General features: G+C 46.9%; 1 protein-coding gene across 1 annotated transcript in view; it reads left to right on the top strand.

Moving 5' to 3' along the window:
* Window positions 1-1,789: 1,789 nt before the first annotated feature.
* The window catches only part of TEAD1 (TEA domain transcription factor 1), a gene marked incomplete at its 5' end in the record, with an annotated part of 148,567 nt that continues 130,770 nt past the window's right edge, over window positions 1,790-19,586 (top strand). The window contains 2 exons of the mRNA XM_080913018.1: window positions 1,790-1,813; window positions 9,368-9,623. Of these exons, the coding sequence (XP_080769144.1) occupies window positions 1,790-1,813; window positions 9,368-9,623 (280 nt within the window). The remainder of the gene's footprint in view (window positions 1,814-9,367; window positions 9,624-19,586) is intronic.

Raw genomic sequence — 19,586 nt, 5'->3', positions numbered from 1 at the left:
TAACGTGGACCATACTGGACTGTGGGTTTTTCTAGCATTCATTTTATGAATATGCTGCAGGCTATGTATGTATCCTGTAGTTAATAAGAATCTGAGCATTTCCAGTAGCCCTGATGAGTGCTCATATATATATGTTTCTATACCCATGCTCCAGAGAACCTCTCCTCTCCTGCGAGGTTTGTGGGAGGGAAGCAAGTACATAGTGATGCCAAAGAGTTTTCTAGAATGCTTGGACTACTTTATATGTCATCAGCTGGGCTCTGGGTGCTCAGCATCCTTGACAACACTTGTCAACATTAGCCTTTTATTTTCTGGCCTGAGAAGATGGCTGGGCAGGTAAAAGTGATTGCTGCAGGGCCTGATGAGATGTATAGGCTGCTTCTGTAACTCTAGTGGGTCCCTAGTTCCTCCATAGTGGTGGCAGAGACTGGAGGCAGCTAGAGTCTCCTGGGCCAGCTAGCCCAGAACATGCAGTTCATAAGCAGAAACATCAGGAAAAACTTCAAAGATGTTGGAACGAGAGACCTGACCTTGGAGGTGTTTAGTGACTAGGTATGTTGAACACCTTCTCATTTATCGTCCCTTTGGTTTTTTTAATACAAATTTGCTGTCTGATTTCTTATTTGGTAGGAATTTATTATGTATAAGGAGATAAGTGTCTGTTGTGTGACTTTGCGGCTGTGGTTTCTTTGTAAAACTTGAGACAGGGTCTTACTGTGTAGCCCTGGCTGTCGGGAACTTGCTATCCTCAGTCACAGAGATCTGCCTGCATCCACCATGCCTGGTGAATTTTATTTCCTTTCCTTAGTGCTTCTTGAAGTACGTAGAAGTTTTTACTTTTTACATCCCTCTCAGGCTTGGTTCTACACAAGCCAGTCTTGAATTCCTGGGTTCAAATGACCAAGTATTTACTATTTCTGGCCACATTTTTCTCTTTAGCATTATTATTGTTAACTTTATTTACTTTTGTGTACACCAGCGCCCAGTGAGAGCTGAGGACATTGTATCCTTGGACCTGGAGTTCTAGGCTGGTACTGGGACTGCAGGAGCAGTATGTGCTCTTAACCAAGGCGCCATCTCTGCAGCCCCACTCAAGTATTTCATATCTATTTGTCTGTCTATCTGTAGTTACATGTACACACGTGTGCATGCCACTGAGCAGGTATGGAAGTCACTGGACAGCTTGAGAGAGTGGTTTTCTTCTGTTCTTAGTGTTGAGTCTCGGAATTGGATTTGGGTTAACTGAGAGTGGGGCTCGGTTGCATGCATCTTCGCCTGCTGGTCCACGGTGCCAGCCTCATTTTACCCTTTTATAGTAATAATTTGGTAAGTCAGGGTAATCGTTGGGCCTTCTTCTGAAGTCTTTTTATTTTGCTTTTGAAATTCAGATTTAAAGACTCCTTTGGGCTGATTGTAGAGTATGGTGTGAGGTAGGAGTCATTTATTTTGGTCATACGGATACTGATTACCCTTATTAATTTACTGACGAAGTTGTCCTTGATCAAAGGCAACGCATGTTCCCTTCTCACACACCAAGTGCAAATGCCTGCATAGGGTTGTTTCTGGACCCCCGAGCTGTTGCTCTGTTTGTAGTATACCTTAGTGACTTGGGCTTACTGTGTAACCCAAGCTGGTATCAGACTTGCTTTGTGACCCAGACTGACCTCTTGCACAGGATCCTCTGGCCTCAGCCTCCTGGATGCTGAGGTTACAGACTGTGCCACGGTGCCTGACGTGGGAGTTTTAATATAGGCCATTGTAAGCCATTCAGCTTGGGCTTCAGAATTGAATGGGTTTGGATTTGTTACACCAGGTAAGTCTTACCCACTGTTCTATCTAGTTCTGTTTTTTGTTTGTTTGCTTTACTAGTGTCCTATGTCCCAGTGATTGTACAATATCAGGTTCTGTGCACTTGGTGTTTAGGGATCATGTTTGGGACTCAAAACCAATACCCAAGCATGATCTAGGTGTCTGCTTGGGTACTTTAGAAATGGATCCTCAAGGAAGTGGAGGCCTGCTTTTTGACCTTGTTTGTTGGGAAGGAAAAAGAAGAGCGTGCAGTGACAGATTGTTTCTTGAACTCTTGAAGTATGGTCAGCTGTGAGCTGCTCTTTCAGAGGACCTAAGTTCCAGTTCCTACATGTTGGCTTCTAACTGTTGGTAACTTCACTCTTAGGGATCTGACACTCTCTTCTGACCTCTGTGGTCACTGGGCACGTATGCAGTGCACGTATATACATGTAGACAAACACTAGTATTCATAAAATAAAAATTTTAAAGAAGCACAAATAGGAATTGTTTAGTTTTATACCTTAAAGAAACAAAACCAAGCATGAGCGTCTCAGTGTGGGAGCGTGCACGTGTGACACAGGTACCCTGGAATCTAAAAGAAAGTTTAGGGTTTCCCAGAGCTGGAGTTACAGGCGGTTGTGAGCTGCCCAACACGGGGTGTTGAGAACTGAACTCTGGTTCTCTGTAAGAGTGCCACTTGCTCTTACCGGTGGAGCCATCTTTCCAGTACCGCCGAGTGCTAACATTTCCTGAGAGTGAACTAGACATTCTGAGCAAGCGGGGCTATGGTTATATATAGGTTACCGCCCGAGAAGTGTTAATCTTACTGGTTTTTATTTTTAGCATGAATTATGGTTGACCTGCCTACCTGAACAGCATTTATTTGATAGACCTGTTGGAATTCAGGAGGTACTTTTGGAGTTTTGTCTGTTAACCTCTGGGCATGGTTACTAGTTTTTCTCTCGAGCCGTTGACGGGTGCTGGTGGGAAACTCTTACTGTGGTCATCTCTTGGAGCTGGAAAGATCTGTGTCTGTGTTAGTCTGTTTCTCAGAGTTGTCTACGGGGCGTATTCATTACGCCTCTCTTGCTGTGACAAGATTGCTGGCAAAAACAGCTTATGGAAGGAAGGGTTTCTTAGGGCTCACATTTCAAGAGGTTAGCCCATCATGGCCAGGAAGGCACCCTGTCAGGAATTTGAAGCAGCTGCTCGCACCAGGTCTGCAGCCAGGGAACAGAGTAACAAATACACGCTGAGCTTTCTCTTTACTCAGTCCAGGACCTCAGCACAAGGAAGGTGCCGTCCACAGTTCGAATCCCCCGGTCTCACGCAGTTAGCCCAGTCTACATGATCCAGCACAGACAGGCCATCTCTCTCCTAGGTGATTCTAGACCCTGGCAAGTGGGCAGTCAGTATTAACTCTCATGTTAGAGGTTCTGGACTGAATCTGCTGACTGTATCTTACTGTGTTCACTGTGTCTTTACGTCAGATTTTTGCATTGGAGAGGGCTGGGTGGGGCAGACTGCCTGACACTCTGTAGGTGGCTGCATCTTTTTTAGATGAATTTACAAAGGAAGGAGGAACTGTGGTTACCTCAGATGGAGGTGGAGGAGAGGACAGGGTTTCTGTTCTCTGTGGTTCATGAGTGGAGAAGGGACTAGTAACAGTGAGCTAAGAGCTGCATCATACAAAGTCAGTCAAAGGTTTTCTTGAGCTGTCCGTCACCTGGACATATACTGAAGACTGGAGGAGCTGGGAAATGGAGTACCTCAGGATGGATGTCAAGCCCCCAGTCAGGGATTCAGGAACGTGTGCCACTGAGGAGGTGTTGGCATGAGGGTGGGATTCTGTGGACAGGAAGGTGAATTTTGAAAGGAGTACTTATAATTAGCATTTCCTTATTGGAGCTCACGACACCAAACAGGGCTCACTGGTTGCTGATGGCTGTGTGGCAGACATTGCTTCAGAGACGTTGCCTCATTCTAGAGAGTTCTGCCATCTCTGACAATTACACATAGTCTGTAGTTCCACCCCTCTGGCTGCTGAGCCTCACGTGATTAGGCTACTTGTTAGCAAGGTTTGTGAGTGTCTGAGATGATAGGAAAATAATTATGTGCCCCACTTTACATATGCAAAAGCAATTAACTGTCATTAATGCCCCAAATTCCTCCCCACTGCCCAGGGAGGTGAGTCAGTGAGTGTCCTCACCATTCATTAGGAATTAATTACTGCGTGGTGATGTCAGCTGTGGACAAAGCTGGGAATTCAGCACTGCCTTCCTTCTACCTACTGAGGATGGCTAGTCAGTCTGATAGATGAATCTATGGATTTGCTCCATCTGGACAAGAGATGCAGATTCTGTGGAGCTCTTGACTTTGGGCAACTTCCATCTCTGGACCTTCTAAGGTGGGGCTAATGCTCAAAAGGCTGAGCAGTGAGTGATAAAGGGCCTCCAGACACAAAAATCTTTGTCCTTGTTATTTCTCCTGGATCCCTGGGAAGCTGTAGAATTGTATTTAGATGTGCTGCTTGAGATTACATTGGAAGGAAAGTTCTTTGCTGCCTTGGGGTTTTTTTTTTTTTTTTTTTTTTTTTTTTTTTCTGGCTTTTTAGTATAGCTTTTTCTTACATAAAACATCTGGGCCTTTATGAAGCTCACTGTGACCTTCAAGCTGCCCAATTCGTGGTCAAGCTGAGTGCTATAAATACCTCTCTGTGTGATTCCCTTGCCCACACCCCCCTCCCTCAATGGCTCCTGGTTCTGGCACCTCTTAGGCTAGTGAAGATCTTATCAGCTCTTCGCCCACCCACCCCCACCCCGATCTCTCACGCAGGTCAGCCTTACAAGCCTTTTCGAAGCTCTTTCTGGGACTTCTGGGTCCAGTTGGCCTTCACATCACTTTGCCTCCTGCCTTCCTTGCAGCTCTGTCTTAGAGTTTCTCTTCTCTGACAGTCCAAAGAAGAGGGAACTGAAGAACATTAGACGCTCCTCTAAATAAGGTGTGCAGTGAAAGCACCTCACCTCTTAAGATCAGGGCCCTACTTGTCTCTTGGATGTAACTACTAGTTGTCAGTAAGAAGGACTGATGGGTGAGAAGTGGGACTGCACAATCTGCCTCGTGTTTTCTTTGACATGTCTAATATGGTGACTGCTTCCCCCCTCCCTTCTTTTCTTGTGGTATTGTGGATGACCCCAGGACCTCAAACATGTTTGCTATTCAAGAACTCCACCACTAAGCTCCATCCCAGTGGTTTCTTTAAGTACTTGCTATTCAATGAAAATGTAGTTAGCATGAGTTTGGGGGATGAGCTGTCATGTTACCAAAGCATGCTCTGGTCGTCTGGGTCATGTCCGCTCCTTTATTAGCTGTTTCTGCATCAGTATTGTGTCATCACAGGGGTGAAGATGTGATGGTGAGCATAATGGTCCCTTCAAATATCCTGGGGTGCCGTTAAGGGGCATAGTAACACACAGTTCTGATAGAGGCGCTGTCTGTAGGAATGCAAGATGATGGGTGGATGGATGGATGGATTGGCTTCCTTCGTGGGTAACAGTGGACACCGAGGCTCATGAGATATGGTCCTGGGTACTTAGGCAGACATCTAAGTCCGACTCTTAAACTGGCTCCAGTTAAGACACTGGCTAAAACAAGGTTTTTGGGTTTTCTTGACCCTCATGCTCAGTGACTTACTGCCACAAGGCTGGTTTTAATGATGGGGTAAGATGTTTACATGGTGAGGGCCTCATGGGAACCTGTGAAGGAAACTGCATCTTCTTTTGTCACATGTCACTCCGGGAAGAGTGGAGCCGGTGTCAGAAGTGCCTGCATTTGCTCTCCCCTCCCTTCTGTCCCAAGGCTCTTGGAATAGGCTGTGTGGGTCAAGTGTGCTCTCACAACTCCCCCCCCCCCCCCTGCCCTGTGCTCTTGTGACTCTTCTTGATGTGTTGGTGGGTTCTGGGAAAGGAATGTCTCTGATGGGAGGGTGGCTGTCTAGCTAATTAGCAGGCTACTTGGGTTATTCTTAACAGCTGTGTTTTAAGTGTCTCTGACTAGGACATTTCAGGAGATGAGGGGCCTACTGGAGTGTTCATGATGAAACTGAGGTCCCCTGCAATTCGTAACGCTTACAGGTTTTTGTTGGTGTCAACAGTCTTTCCTTAGAGACAGTGAGCCACCTTGCCCAGAGGAATGTGAAAACTGTAATCTGTGAGAAAGGTTGATCTTGGGTGGATATTAGGAAACTAGTTGTCAACAATCTGAAATTTCTCTTTGGATGCGAGTGCTTTGTGAATTGATTTTCTGATTAAGTGGACTTTTAGGGGAGGCACTGTCCTGTTTTTTTTTGCAGCTATTTTGGCCTCATAGCATGCTGTTGTCTGGAGAGGACAGGCTGGAAGATGAGTGAATGAGGGCACATGGATTTTAGGTGACAATTCTTCCTCTTACCTCACTTAATGTTGTGGCAGTCATACTGCAGATGTCTCCCTTCCACACACACACACACACACACACACACACACACACACACACACACACACGGGGAGGGAGGGAGGGAGGGAGGGAGGCTGGTTATGACTGAAGTGGGAGGAGAGAGTTCTTCATTCTGAATTGAGGGTAACTGGATTTTGACATTCAAAAGATGTGTGGGAGAGAAAGACACCGGCTCTGCAGATAGTCTGTGAAACTCACTCTATTCTGAGGTGGCTGTGGTGGCTGCATTGATAGCGATGGTGGTGGCTACTGAGACCAGGTCTCACTGTGTAGCCCAGGTTGGCCTTCATTTAAGGATCTTCTCAGCACTACCTCCACAGAGTACTGAGGTGACTAGTGTATGCCACTGTGCCTGACTTGATTAGATCTTAATGTTGGTAATAAGCAGGTTTTTTTTTTTTTTTTTTGGTATGCATTCAAATCAAGTAAGATTGAGCAGTAACCAGCTCTACGTAGGTAGGATGATTGTAAAATGTGACTGATGCTCTCAGTCACTAGAGTGACAAGGACAGTTTCTAGGATGAGGTAGGTGGCTTTGGAGCCGAGGGGTGGAATGCCAGGATGGTTATTTTGGTATCTAGTATGGGGAGTTTTCTCAGCCAGCCCCACCAGCCTTGTGATCGGGAAACTCTGCCCATATAAAGGCTCATCTTACATTTGGGTTGTAAAACCAAGGGCCCGAGTAGCTCTAGATTTTGTATCTGGTGTTTTCTGTTTCATGTGTAGAGGAGGAGGGAACTCCACCCTGCTGAGCAGAACTACAAGAAGTTCTTCCCTTAGCTGTAAATGAATCAAAATGTGGGGGTGTTTAGAGCAGTGTTTGTGTATCCTGGGTGGATAGATCAATTAATGTGTGTGATGCTTAGCCTTAGAAGCAACTTGAATGTTGTCTGAATAAGGCCATTCTTGCTGGACAGTTGGGCTAGTGGACAGGCTTTTCTTACCACTGAATCTTCTTCTGAGCATCACAGAGTTGAGCTGACTCCTCCCTTGGGATTACAAGTGAGCAGAGTTACAAAGATCCATGAGGATCCCAAGGGCTGGTTAGGCCATAGGGGATGGGTCTTGAGGAGAAATGGATCTAAAGGATGGATTGCTTAAAATCAATGGAGGAAATGACTTTTGACCTAATTGAACAGTTTCAGCACACCAGTGTGATGGTAGTAGGAGGCGCTGAGGAACCAGAGTGTCCTCCCACTGGTGGCATTCCAGCATAGCCTGTGTGACCAGCTGGGGAGATGGTCTTAAGGCTTTGGGTGGGGATTGTTGGTATGTTTTCTTCTGGAGACTTTATTTTTGGTTTCGGAAAAAACCTTTTCCCCAGGCCTGTGAGGACCCAGGCCCCTCAGACCTCACTGTGATGAATTCCATCCCTTGGCTATACTGGTTGAGCACCCACATGTCTTATGTAGATCTTTAAATACAGCTTCCTTGAGTGAATTCATTCCACTGTGATCTGTTCTGGCTTGGCCTATGGTTTTACATGTTGTGTGCATTGTTTCGGTTGTTGGGAGAGAGGCTAGCCACTATCAAAGCGTTCCCTCCTATTCTCGTAATTTCTCCAGTAAGCAATCACTCTGGTGGTTATAACTTAGTTCAAGTTGTATAGAACTCTCAGATCCCAGCCCAAAATGTAATCACTTGAAGATTCAAAAGGCAGGCACCCAGAGTTCATCTTGGGGCCAGTCACAAGACTTTCTTGTTTCACAACTTATACCTCGACACTGGCATATTTTGAAGTCCTGTGTGAGCATGTGTGTGTTGTTGGTAAGGGGCTGTCAGTATCTTGTTGATGTGTTCTCTGGGTGCTGGCTTGGCCGCAACTGTTGAAAGGAAGCATTCTAATTTTTTTTTTTAATGCAAATGCTGCCAAATTGAGAAAGTCAAGGTGAGGAGCCCAAAGCCAGCCATCAGTCAGAGCACAATATTGAGAGTTTCTGTCCCTGGGGTCTGTTGAAATCCACAGATTTGAATATCAGGTGAGAGGATTGCACGCAGTCGGTAGAGGCAAGGGAAGAAACTCGGCTTTGCTCAGCCGACGTGCCCTGGGACGTGGACATGCTTTCCTCTGGTCGATCTCTTGAGACCCTCCCTGCTCAGCACTCTGTGGTTCATTTCTCATCATTCCCCAGGAGCCTTCCTTCTTTTGGGGAGTCCTTTGCATTAATGATTTGATGTGGTTTTCACAAAGCAATATTGATATGTTAGTGCGCAGCCAGCAGGGAGTACTGGATTTGATCATTTTCAGGTTGGTTTCAAGCCAGTGTGACATTTGTTTAGAAAGCTTATCCCCTTGTGACTCTAGGGCTATGTCTAATTGAAGGGGAATGCATCTCCATCTAGGAGGAAGATTTCTTGTGGTTTTGTTATCTTCATTGCCCTAAAATTTAAGGAAAGGTTGCTCTGCTGGATCTATGCAATCAGGAATTCAGAGTATGCTACAGGGCTGGCTGCTGCCCCTGGGGATAGGACATTCCCATAAGAATGGCAGGTGTAGGAGGGGACAGGACTGGTCTCTGTTTCATGCAGTGATCTGCCTCCACAGGATAGGATCCTCAAAGATGCCTAGGTCTAGGTCAGCTGGCATGGCACCTCAGTGGGACAAGGTCTGCAGCTCTCTTTTCTTCTGTCTCCCACTCCTGCATCTTGACGGCCTTTATTGAGATGGTTTGGCAATTCACCCAAGTTGTCAGTTTCTAGAGTGAGTTTGACATCTTTTATTTTGTTATATACTTGTTCTGCTAAGGGGGTTTGGCCATAGCACAGCCCTGTTTCTAAGGTGTGGGCCCTTAGTAACAGGTTTTCACACGAGTCTTGCAGATGGGCAGCTTTGAGTGAGTGCCATCGTTCCTGAGAATTTTCTCTCATCTAGGAAGATTGATTAGCCAGCCTTGGTCAGCCATTAATGTTTTTTGTTGGGTGCTTAACATGACATGCAGAGAACAAAGTCATCTAGGATCTCAGAGTTCCGTGTTCTCTGCCAGGAATTATTGTCCACACACCTCTATCTATGCAGCTTGTATGGGCAGTATGTTGATGGCGACCACCTCAGCCTCACACGGTTTTATGATTTCTCTTTTAGGTTTGTTTTCTTGAAAAGGCTCCAGGCTTCGGCTTGGAAAATCCAACCGCCAAAATTGAGCCCAGCAGCTGGAGCGGCAGCGAGAGCCCTGCCGAAAACATGGAAAGGATGAGCGACTCGGCAGATAAGCCGATTGACAACGACGCGGAGGGGGTGTGGAGTCCCGATATTGAGCAGAGTTTCCAGGAGGCCCTGGCTATCTATCCACCTTGTGGGAGGAGGAAAATCATCTTATCAGACGAAGGCAAAATGTATGGTAAGTGGCCTGGAACATTCCTTTCAGGGCCTCCAACCTGCCGCAGCGGGAGGGGATGTCCCCTGAAGCCAGCTCAGATGCTCTTTGTAGAATGACATTTGATTTGGCTATGCCAGGGACCAGGACTCCACTGCAGAGGCGGATCTTCTGATACCATCCTTTGAGTTTTCTCTCCGTGCTTGACAGGCCTTCTGGCAGATGCTCTCAGGTTCAGGTGCCTCAGTGGCACAGATGCAGGAGAGAAGTTCTTCAGCATACTCCCTTTATCTCCAGAGAGCATTCCTCTCACTTAGCTCCCCATAGCCGGCATCAGGAACCAGACCGAGACTCTTGAGTCCTTCCTATCCTTGCAGGAAGATCCTGTGATTTAGATTTGTAGTTGAAATCTGTTTTTTCTATTGGCTGGGGATATGGCTCAGGTTGTGCCTAGCATCACAGATTTCTAGGTTTAATCCATAGCACTTGGGAAACTAGGCATGGCAGTGCTTGAACTGTAGTCCCAGTACTCAGGAAGTGGAGGTTGGTTGACCAGAAGTTCAAGGTCTTTCTCTACTACATAGAGAATTTTGGCCAACCTGGGCTGCATGAGACCCTGTCTCAGCATTATGCCCCTATAAAAATACTGCAATACCCCACTATAGGAACAACCCTGTATTGGCCAGATAAAACACAAGTGGCTTGCTTGGCCCTTTTCCATTCTTGCTTTCAGCTTGCAGTTTAACGGCTAGTTGAGATATTGTTGTGTGTCCTGTCCTGTCCTGTCCCATCTGCCTCTCCCTCAACCCCAAATGCATGCGCCCGGCTTCCAGCTTCCTCTTCCTCAGTGACTATTCTCCCAGTAGGTTCTGAGGAAAGCTGCGTGAAGCTGAGGAAGGCAAGCTTAGCTTTCCAAATAGCTCTGGATGCCAACAGTGTATGTCTGCGCCCTAGCTAGTGTGAAGCTTACCTCCACAGGGCTGGGGCATTCTCTCTTCCTTTCCAGAATTCTCCCAGCTGCAGAGCTGCAAAGTTTTTTTTGTTTTTGTTTTTTTGTTTTTTGTTTTTTTTGGCTATCTACCTTTAGGGAAGCAGATGGCAGGTGGTTGCTTGTGCATAGTGCTTGTCTAATTGAGTTGACAGTTTGTGTTGTCACCAAGTCTAAAGAGATGCAGCACAGTGTAGATTCCAAGAACACCGGCTTCTCCACTACCCACGGCTCTTAACAGAGGAGTGATTTATTTCTCAGTAATCCCCACTATTTCTGTAATAGGGTGTTGTACCTTTAACCCTGGGTGTCTCTGTGAGGAGCCCAAGGAGGCTGTGCTCAGACCAGCACAGGCTTCTGAGGGGAGAGCAGATGGTTGCACAGCTGCCACCAGCTGTGACCCGCCTGCCCTCCCCCTTCACCACGGATGATGTAATGGAAACAAAGACACTTTTGCTTTCTGTGGCACTGAGCCTCTCAGCCTGTCGCACCCGGGAGTGAGAACCCAAACTTGTGGCATTTGTTTTATGCTCTTGTGAGTTCTGCTGTAGCCAGAGAATCCCCTTTTTCTCCAGGGAAGTGAAGTCAAACCGCTCAGCTGCTGCAGGTGGACACTTTCCAGGCCTCAGGTGTCCTGCGTCCTCCCTTCCCTGGCTTCTCCTTCCTCAGCTTTCGTCTGAAGGTGACTTTGCTACACGTGCCTAAGCGTAGCTTTGGGGCGTTACGCTGTGCAGCTCCCACTTGTTTGCTCAGAAATTGTTTTAATCTAAATTAGTGGCATAAGACAGACCTGGCAGTGTACACCTCCAGTCCCAACACTCAGGAGGCTTCGGCAGGAGAAAGTGACAATTAGAGCCAGCTTAAGCCGTCTAGTGAGATCATGCCTTAAAAACTCTTTCCCTTGCCCACTTTGCCTGTAGCTCCATTGTAAACTTTTTATGTGAAAGTGATTTTTAAGATCGCTCGTGGAGAACTCAGCCTCAGATTGGAGTTGTACTAGCAACAGTTCACCTGATCATTTCTGTGCCTGGTGTTAGTCCAGTTTTGGGCTCTGGGGAAAGATGGTTGAATAAATGGCGACCACAGGTCCTTGGGGACTTCCAAGGACCTGCCCTACTGGATATTGTGGTTTTGGGGTGTCGAATTCAGCAGGGTGATTGGATATTGATAAATTTGGTGTTGGCTGTTGGACACGTCTCTAGGACCAGGGTAACTCAGTTCCCAGTACTTCCCAGTTGTATCTGTTTTTGAGCATGGGTGTCTTTTTCCTTAAGTCAACACTATCTGATTACTGTCTGTTTTGGTGGCCAGCCAGATTTAAAATGAGGCAATTGGTTTTTTTTTGTTTGTTTGTTTTTTTGGTGTTTTTTATTTATTTATTTATTTATTTTTTTTGAGCTGGTAGCCTCAGGAATCACAGCTCACTAGGGAGGAAGAAAGAGTCTAGTGCGGTTGTGGGTTGTCACAGGGTGAGAGAGCCAACCTGTAGGATTTTGTTCCCTGATCAGGAAGAGATGGACTTTCTGCACTGGCCTTGCAATATCTCTCCAGGGAGGAAGGAAGCACTCCTCTTGGCTCCCTGTCTTTGTGGCCTATGGCCTATGATAGAGTGCTTCGTGCTGCCTTGGAAGGTCCTGGGCTAGGGGAGTTAGAGACTGGACTGTCAGGGACTTTTCAGATTAGAGAAAGTTAACTCCCCACAGTGCTACCTCAGCCATTTGGGGACAGAGTCATGTCATGTGAGCCATTGTAAGGCTAGGGTCACCCTTGTGATCAAGCATTTGCTATCACATAGATGAATCCGAACTTAGTTGGAGCAGGAGTCAGCAGTCCCCAAGAGCATTTCTCTTCTCTGAGACCTTGGGAATTGAATGCACTGTGAAGTCAGACATAGTCACATCCTAGTGAAACACCTGGCCTGTGTTCCTTGAGGGTTTCATTCCTCCATCTCTGAGCACTTACGGAGCTCTCTGATGTCACTAGTCCTGCAGGGGCAGGAGGTAAGGTCCAGTGATCTATTTTGGTAATGAGATTTCCATCATGGCTGGCAGGAGAGTAAACGGAGAGTTCTTTATGATAAGCTTTCATCCCTTGGAAGAGAAACGGCTTAATTTTCGGTTACCTTGGACGTCGGGCAGCGGAGGCTGTGTAGCCGCCTGCCTGCCTGCCTCTGCCCGGACGTTTTCTGTGCTCCCTGATGACTTACTTGCTCTCGGTTGCTGCCTCTGACTTTGCTCTTAAGGCACACAGGCCTTCATCTTTTCTCCTTCGTTTCTTAGCCCAGTTTTGCCTAGTTGTGTATTTCTTTTTCTGGCAGGTAGAGAGGGAGGATGGGATGGGAGGTAAGTTTTTAGTGAATATGCTTTTCTGATGTTGAAACACCACATCCAATATCCAATGAAAACAAGATCCCTCCCAAACAAACAAACAAACAAACAAAAAGACCCAAAACCTGTGATCTATGGAATACCTTTCTCTGTTCCCTCTGTAACTGAAGACACAGTCTGGCAGTGTGGTCACATGTCCTTGGAATTCAAGGGTTGGGACAGAAAGCATTGAGCAGTGATTGTCTGCCCTAGAGGCAGACGTGCAGCACTTTAGACTGTGTAATTAATACGAGTCCTGGCCCAGCACTTTTAGGTCTCAGGCTTCGGGCAAGTTGCCTTAGTTGTCTTGTGTTTCAAAGCCTGGAGCTGCAAAGGAGGGTGCTAAATAGACCCAACTTCAGAGGATTGTCACAAAAATTAACCGAAGCCATTATGATATGGGATTGCCCACTATGCGTTTCTTGTCTTGCGTGCAGTTGAGGGCTAACTAGGTGTTTGTGAACTGAAAACAAAGCAGAAGTCTCTGCCTTTGTTGACAAAAATCTGATTCCTAAGAGGTCCCTGAGGTGCTGTGGTGAAGGGGTTGGGTGAGAGGGACAGCATAGTCTGAGGAAAGATGGCTGAAGGTTAAGGTCCAGGTCTGCCTAGCTCCAAAGCCTGGGCCACCCCCACTGTGCTTTCCCTCCTTGGTAGAGGCCATTGCACATCAACCCAGCAAATCTCTGTTGAGCACCAGCTGTATGCCAGCCTCATGCTTGGGGTTGCCAGGATGAGGGCTGGGAACCAGAGAGGCACAGTCAGAGTCCCTGCCTTCATGGAGCTGTCACAAGTTCATTTGCCGGCAACTGACCTGAGGTCAGGGCCGTGTGCCAGAGATTTCTGGGAAGTCTGAGGACGCTTTGAAGATGGTCACCTTCCACTTAGCCTTTTGAAGCCTGTTCTTGGCTACCAAAGTCCAGGACACCTGGCCTGCTGCTGGCAGGAAGAGGACACAGCAGGGAGGGTCCAGATCACAAGGCTGGCCCTGGTGCTGGCCAGGAAGATGTTTGGAAGGTTCTAGTGTCCTAGGTCACTGAAGGCTGAGTGGGCACAGCCATCGGTAGGCAGTGACTTTCTTCTGTGAGCAGATGCCTGTACCCTTCTTCTTAAGATTACCTGGGTGGGAAGCAGGGGACCCCCACCTCCAGTTGTATGTCAGGTTATTTTTCCTTTGGTGCTGAGATTGAACCCAGGATCTCATGCATACAAGACAAGGATTCTTTCAAGTGATGTATGGTGGTGTGGGGGGGCATTGTTTTTTACTGGGGTGCTAGAACTACTACTGGTCAGTCCTAGAGAGCAAGCTAGTTCAGGAGGATGGGGAAGATATGCATATGCCTTTACCCCATTGCTGACCTGTGCCTTGCTAGTCTGCACAGGCTCTGGATTGCCTGCTGGCCTGGTTCTCAAGAGGAAGGGGCTTGCTTAGTGAGTGCGGGCGTCTGCAGGAGAGGGCATACAACTATGTGCCAGGCAAACAGCTTGGCAACAGGACGAGAACACAGTCCCCAGGTGCTGCCCAGCCCTTAAGAATCATTTTAGGAGAAACAGGACTATCTGTGCTTCCACAGGAAAACTGCTCTCGTGGTTCATTTTTGGGATGAGGAGGAGGAGGGCTGAGTCTGTGGAGCTCCCAGAGTCCCTTCTATGACTTCAGTGCACCACTGTCACCGGTCCTTAGGAAAGCATCTCTCAGGGACCCAGTTGAACATACTCTTGCTAGTTCTTCATCAGTGCATCCTATGGCATCTTTGACCTTCTTTTTGACCTGTTGTTTCAAGCTGATCAGTTAGACTAAACACGGAACTTTACCCTGGAACAAGCTGGGAAACGGGACTCTGCTTTTTGCAGGCTTTGTTGTAGGGTCAGACATTCTGAAGTATCCTCAATGCTTGGTGCTTGTGCTCTGAGCACTTCTTCTATGGGAAGAAATGCTGGGGAAGACGGGAAAAGCACTTGCTTATTTTGTTGCATATATGAGGGCAGAGGAGTCCCTGGCCTTTTTTGCAGCGGAGTATTGGGAAGGGATTCTGATGAGAATAGGGACACAAAGGGGAGGGAGCCAGGGTGAGTTCTAGATGAGTAATAGGGGATGGTGACCCAGCTTGGTTCCTCTGAGACTAGTTGGTGTCATCAGTATTTCGATTGGGAAATAGTGGGGGGTGGGGGTGGGGGGGATGCAGAAATTTATTCCCAAGGTGTGTGTGGTTTAGGAATGGGTCATGAGGGAGGAAAAAGGGGAAAAATGTTAAGTCATTCTCAACTTCTTCTGCTCTTAATGTCTTTGCCATGACAATGGACAAGCAGGATTCAGAGCCTCAGATGTAGAGATCACTGGCTGAGCACTGTGGTGCACTCTGACTGTGAGTGTAGCAACATACAGGACGTAAAGAAAATGGATGACCCGTTGACTTTCCTTAGAATGGAGATGTCTTGTTCAGTAGTCCTCCTAACAACCCAGTGACAAACGAACTCCTGGAATCTCCATTTTGCAGCTGAGGAAGCTTAAGGTCACAGCAAGGTCAAATAATTTTTTCAAGGTCACACAGCAAAGAAACCGTGAAGTAGAGGCTTCCAACCAGGTTAGTCAATTGCAGCTAAATGTGCAGTTCTAGAGATACAGCCTTTAGTGTTGGGGGGTGGGGGTGGGGAGAGAAAATGATTGGGTATTTCAGTATGCATATTTAAGAGTAAGTGAGCAAGCAAGTGAGAATGAGAAACAGGCAAGTTTCTGCTTTAATATTGAATTTTGGGGAAAGAGCCATTTAATGGTTTTCTTTGGGTTATAGATCTCTTCTGGCCAGAGATGGTGAAGGCATATTTGTAGATAGTGGCAGGGTGGTTGGTACCCGATGACCTCACACAAATTAGCCTTGTTCAGAGTGGTGTAGCCGTAGACGTAGACGTTGGCAGGAGACTTCACATGACTTGTGGAGCCTTAATTCAGAATGGTGGGATGAGGGGGTGAGCTCCTTACTGTAATGAAACAGCATGATTCTGAGCAGGAAAACGACTGTGCCACCTGGGCACCTGCTTCAAGCGCTGCCATGTAACTTGGTACTCTTTGGTGGAGGGCACACACACACCGTGCCAAGATGTCTGGCACTCATTCAGAGTGAGAACTTCTGCAGTGTTTCCGGAAAGGTAACATGGCTCGGTCCGTTTTGTTACAGTGCCAACTCTGCAGGTAAAGGTGAGTTCAGTGGCTCTTGCAGTCTTCCACTGGCGTTGCTGCTGATGCTGGAGTGTGGCTGGGGGATGGTTTGTGTTGCCAAGGTGGGACCCATAGAACTGGCTGACTGGAAGTGACTTGTGAAAGAACAGGCTTATACTGGGGTTGTGCCCCTGGGTGATGGGGAGGTAGGTGGACTATGAAATGAGATGGGGAGTGGAGACAGGAGAGGCAGGTTTGGGAGAGGGTAGAAAGGAGGTGCCTTGCCCTAGTGCTTGTCCCAGGTATCTGTCAGTGGGGAGTTGGGAACTCAGGCTTAGATCTCAGGCCATGCCTGCCGAGGAGAAGTACTTCCTCCTACTGGAGCAGTGGTGGCAGCTTGTACTGCCAGGTAAGCCTTAGCAAGGCACAAACTGCTGTGGATTAATGTTATTGAATACGTATTGTATTGTACTCCTGCGTGGAGAGCTGGAAGGATAACGAGTGGCCCTCGGTTCTTCCTCTCCACCATGTGGGTCCAGCTCTGGAAAGACAAGCTCCTTTACCTGCTGAATTACCTTGCAGCCTCCTGGCAAAGGTTTTAAATGAAATGTCTAGAGTTGTGGGGGAGTGGAAACAGCTTCCATCAGGTCCCTGTTCTCAGTTTGCCTTTCTGTCTTCCTGATAGGGTTTATATAGCCCAAACTTACTGTGTAGCCCAGGAACATGACAGTAAACCTCTGTTCCCCTTGCCTTTACTTCTGTGGTGCTGGGATTACATGACTGGACATGCCTAGTATCCAGTGCTGGATTTTAACCTAGGCCTTGTGCTGAGCTACACCCCCATTGCAAGATTGCCCCCTCCCCCCTTTAAGAAACAAAGGAGTAGACCCATGGTTCCTCTACCTGATTATCAGGAGCAGAAACTTGAGGAGCTGAGAGGGAAAGGGGGGGGCAGGACAAGTGCTCAGAGTCTCTGTCCTTGTGCTCTGAGCACGTGGGTGGGTTAGGTGTACATCACACTGAAAACCACAGGGCTGGGTGGCAGTTTGCAAGTTGGTAAAAGAACCAGGGGAACACAGTGGCTCCTGACCTCACATTTCTAACTGAGCTGACTTCTCCATTTCGTCTGCTTTTTACCCACTAGGCTCTGAAGTGCGGTGAGGTAGTGACCCTTGGCCACAGGTAGATAGAGACACGATACCTTGGGTGGTTCTCAAGTTAGGAGAAGACTTAACTTTTAGGGCTGGGACAGCTTTGGCTACATGATGAGCTGAGGAGAGGAGTTTGTGAATTAAGGGCATTTTTGATGGAGCAAAAGCCAGAAGGGACTTTGGAGGGTGGGGTTTCTTCTGTTTTCAGGCACAGTGGAGGAGAGGACTTGAGGGCTGACAGTGATTAAGGCCACATGGCTGAGCTGGCCCATAGGCTCTGGAGAAGTGGAACAGGCCTATTCCAACTGTGGTGGAATGGGCCTAGACAGATGGGGTGAGCAGACTTGCTGTCCGAACCACGAAGGGCCCAAGGGAAGTTGGAGACTAGTACTTTCTTTCTTCATTGAAAATTTTATTGAGATAATTATAGATTCACATGCAATTGTAAGAAATAACACACAACGGGTTCCTTTGTGTGCACTTTGCCCATTTCCCCTGGTGGTTAGATTTGCACAATTGTGATACCACAGCCAGGATGTTACATCAGAATAACCCATTGAGCTTACTCAGATTTTCCCAGCAGTGTGTGCACACATGAGTGGATGTGTATATGCATGCATGTGCACGTGCATTTAGACTTGTTAGGTTCTATAGTGTCTTCTGTTCTGCCCGCCAGTTCAGAGAGTATTCCTACACCACAAGGGACTCTGGGTTGCTCCTTACTAACCATGCTATGTTCTGTCCTGCCCTTTCCTTACCCATCTCTGTCTTCAGTCTGCCCTCCTTTTCTTGTCTCTTTTTAAAGATTGATTTATTTGTTGTATATAAATACACTGTAGCTGTCTTCAGACACATCAGAAGAAGGCATCACATCTCATTACTGATGGCTGTGAGCCACCATTGGTTGTTGGGATTTGAACTCAGGATTTCTGGAAGAGCAGTTAGTGCTCTTAACCATTGAGCCATCTCTCCAGCCCCTCATTCATTTCTTAAATGTTACCATTTTAAGCTTTTCTCATTAGTGGAATTAGACGTGTGTTGTGCATTCTCTTTTGACAGTATTTTTCTGATTATCCCCATTTAGTCATTTACTGAAGATGATCCAGCTATATGTTCATATCAGTAGTTTATGCTATTTTATCACTTAGAAACATCCCTGGGTGTATGTGAACAACAAATCATTTAAACTTGGTGTGTTTGTGTCTGTGGTGTGATATGCATACACGTGTGGGTATGTGTACATAAACACTTTTGAAAGCCAAGTAACATCAGACATTTTTTTTTTCCTTTGCTCTCTGCTTTATTTCTTTAAGACAACGTCCCCTTGATGAACCTAGATCTGGCTTTACAATTAGCAAGCCCTAAAGATCCTCCCATCTCTGTCCCCTGCACCACAGTCAACAGGTGTGTATGCGGTTATGCCTTGATTTTTTTTACATGGGTGCTGGGATTTGAACTCATGCTTGCACAGTAGCATTCTTAGCCACCAAACCACCTCTCCATCTAAGGTTCAAATGGTTGAACATATGTTGGCGGCATCTTGGTTGACTAGCCTTTTACTACCTCTACTCCTCTGTGAACATTTGTTTTGGGGGTTTTTATTTGTGCCTGTGGGGCAGATTTCTTTCTGAAGGGTAAATGCCTGGGGAGAGGGACATGGAACTCTGGCTGTTTTCCAGGATGGCTGCACTGTTACATTCTCTGTATCCCTCACCACCAATTTGTCCTGTGTCTTTTATTTCAAGACAGGGTTTTTCTGTGTCGCCCTGGCTGTCCTGGAACTTACTCTCTAGACCAGTCTGGCCTTGAGCTCAGAACTCAGGTTTGCTTTTCTCTGTCTCTTCACAAGTGCTGGGATTAAAAGTGTGTGGGGTTAAAGGTGTGCCCTGGCTCTATTGTTTGTCTTTTCCATTGTAAAAAGTGTGGGTCAGGAGCTCCCTTGTTTCTAATTTGCATTTCCTTAGTGACCACTAAGATTGACTGCCCTTTTCTGTGCTCATTTGGGTTATGAATGTTCCTGGGTGGTAACATCACTTTAGGTGTTTTTTTCTATCTGGTCATTTGGAGAATCTTCTAGAGACAGGGCTTTGTAGGGCTCATGGTTTACAAGTATTTTCTTCATATTGTAGCTTTGTTGCTGTCTTTTTTTTTTTTTTTTTTTTTTTTACATTGGGGTGGGTGGGGTGAACACCAAACCAACCAAACAAGAACTTCCAGGTGAGTGAAACTTGAGTGGGGTGTTCTTTTGAGACAGGATCTGGCCTGAGGCTGGCCTTGAACTCCTGATTCTTTGCCTCTACCTCCCAAGAACTGAGACTATTTGTGTGT

This window comes from Micromys minutus (assembly GCF_963924665.1).
Source record: "Micromys minutus genome assembly, chromosome: 2".
Taxonomy (NCBI): Eukaryota; Metazoa; Chordata; class Mammalia; order Rodentia; family Muridae; genus Micromys; species Micromys minutus.
This window is presented reverse-complemented; position numbering and strand designations above follow the sequence as displayed.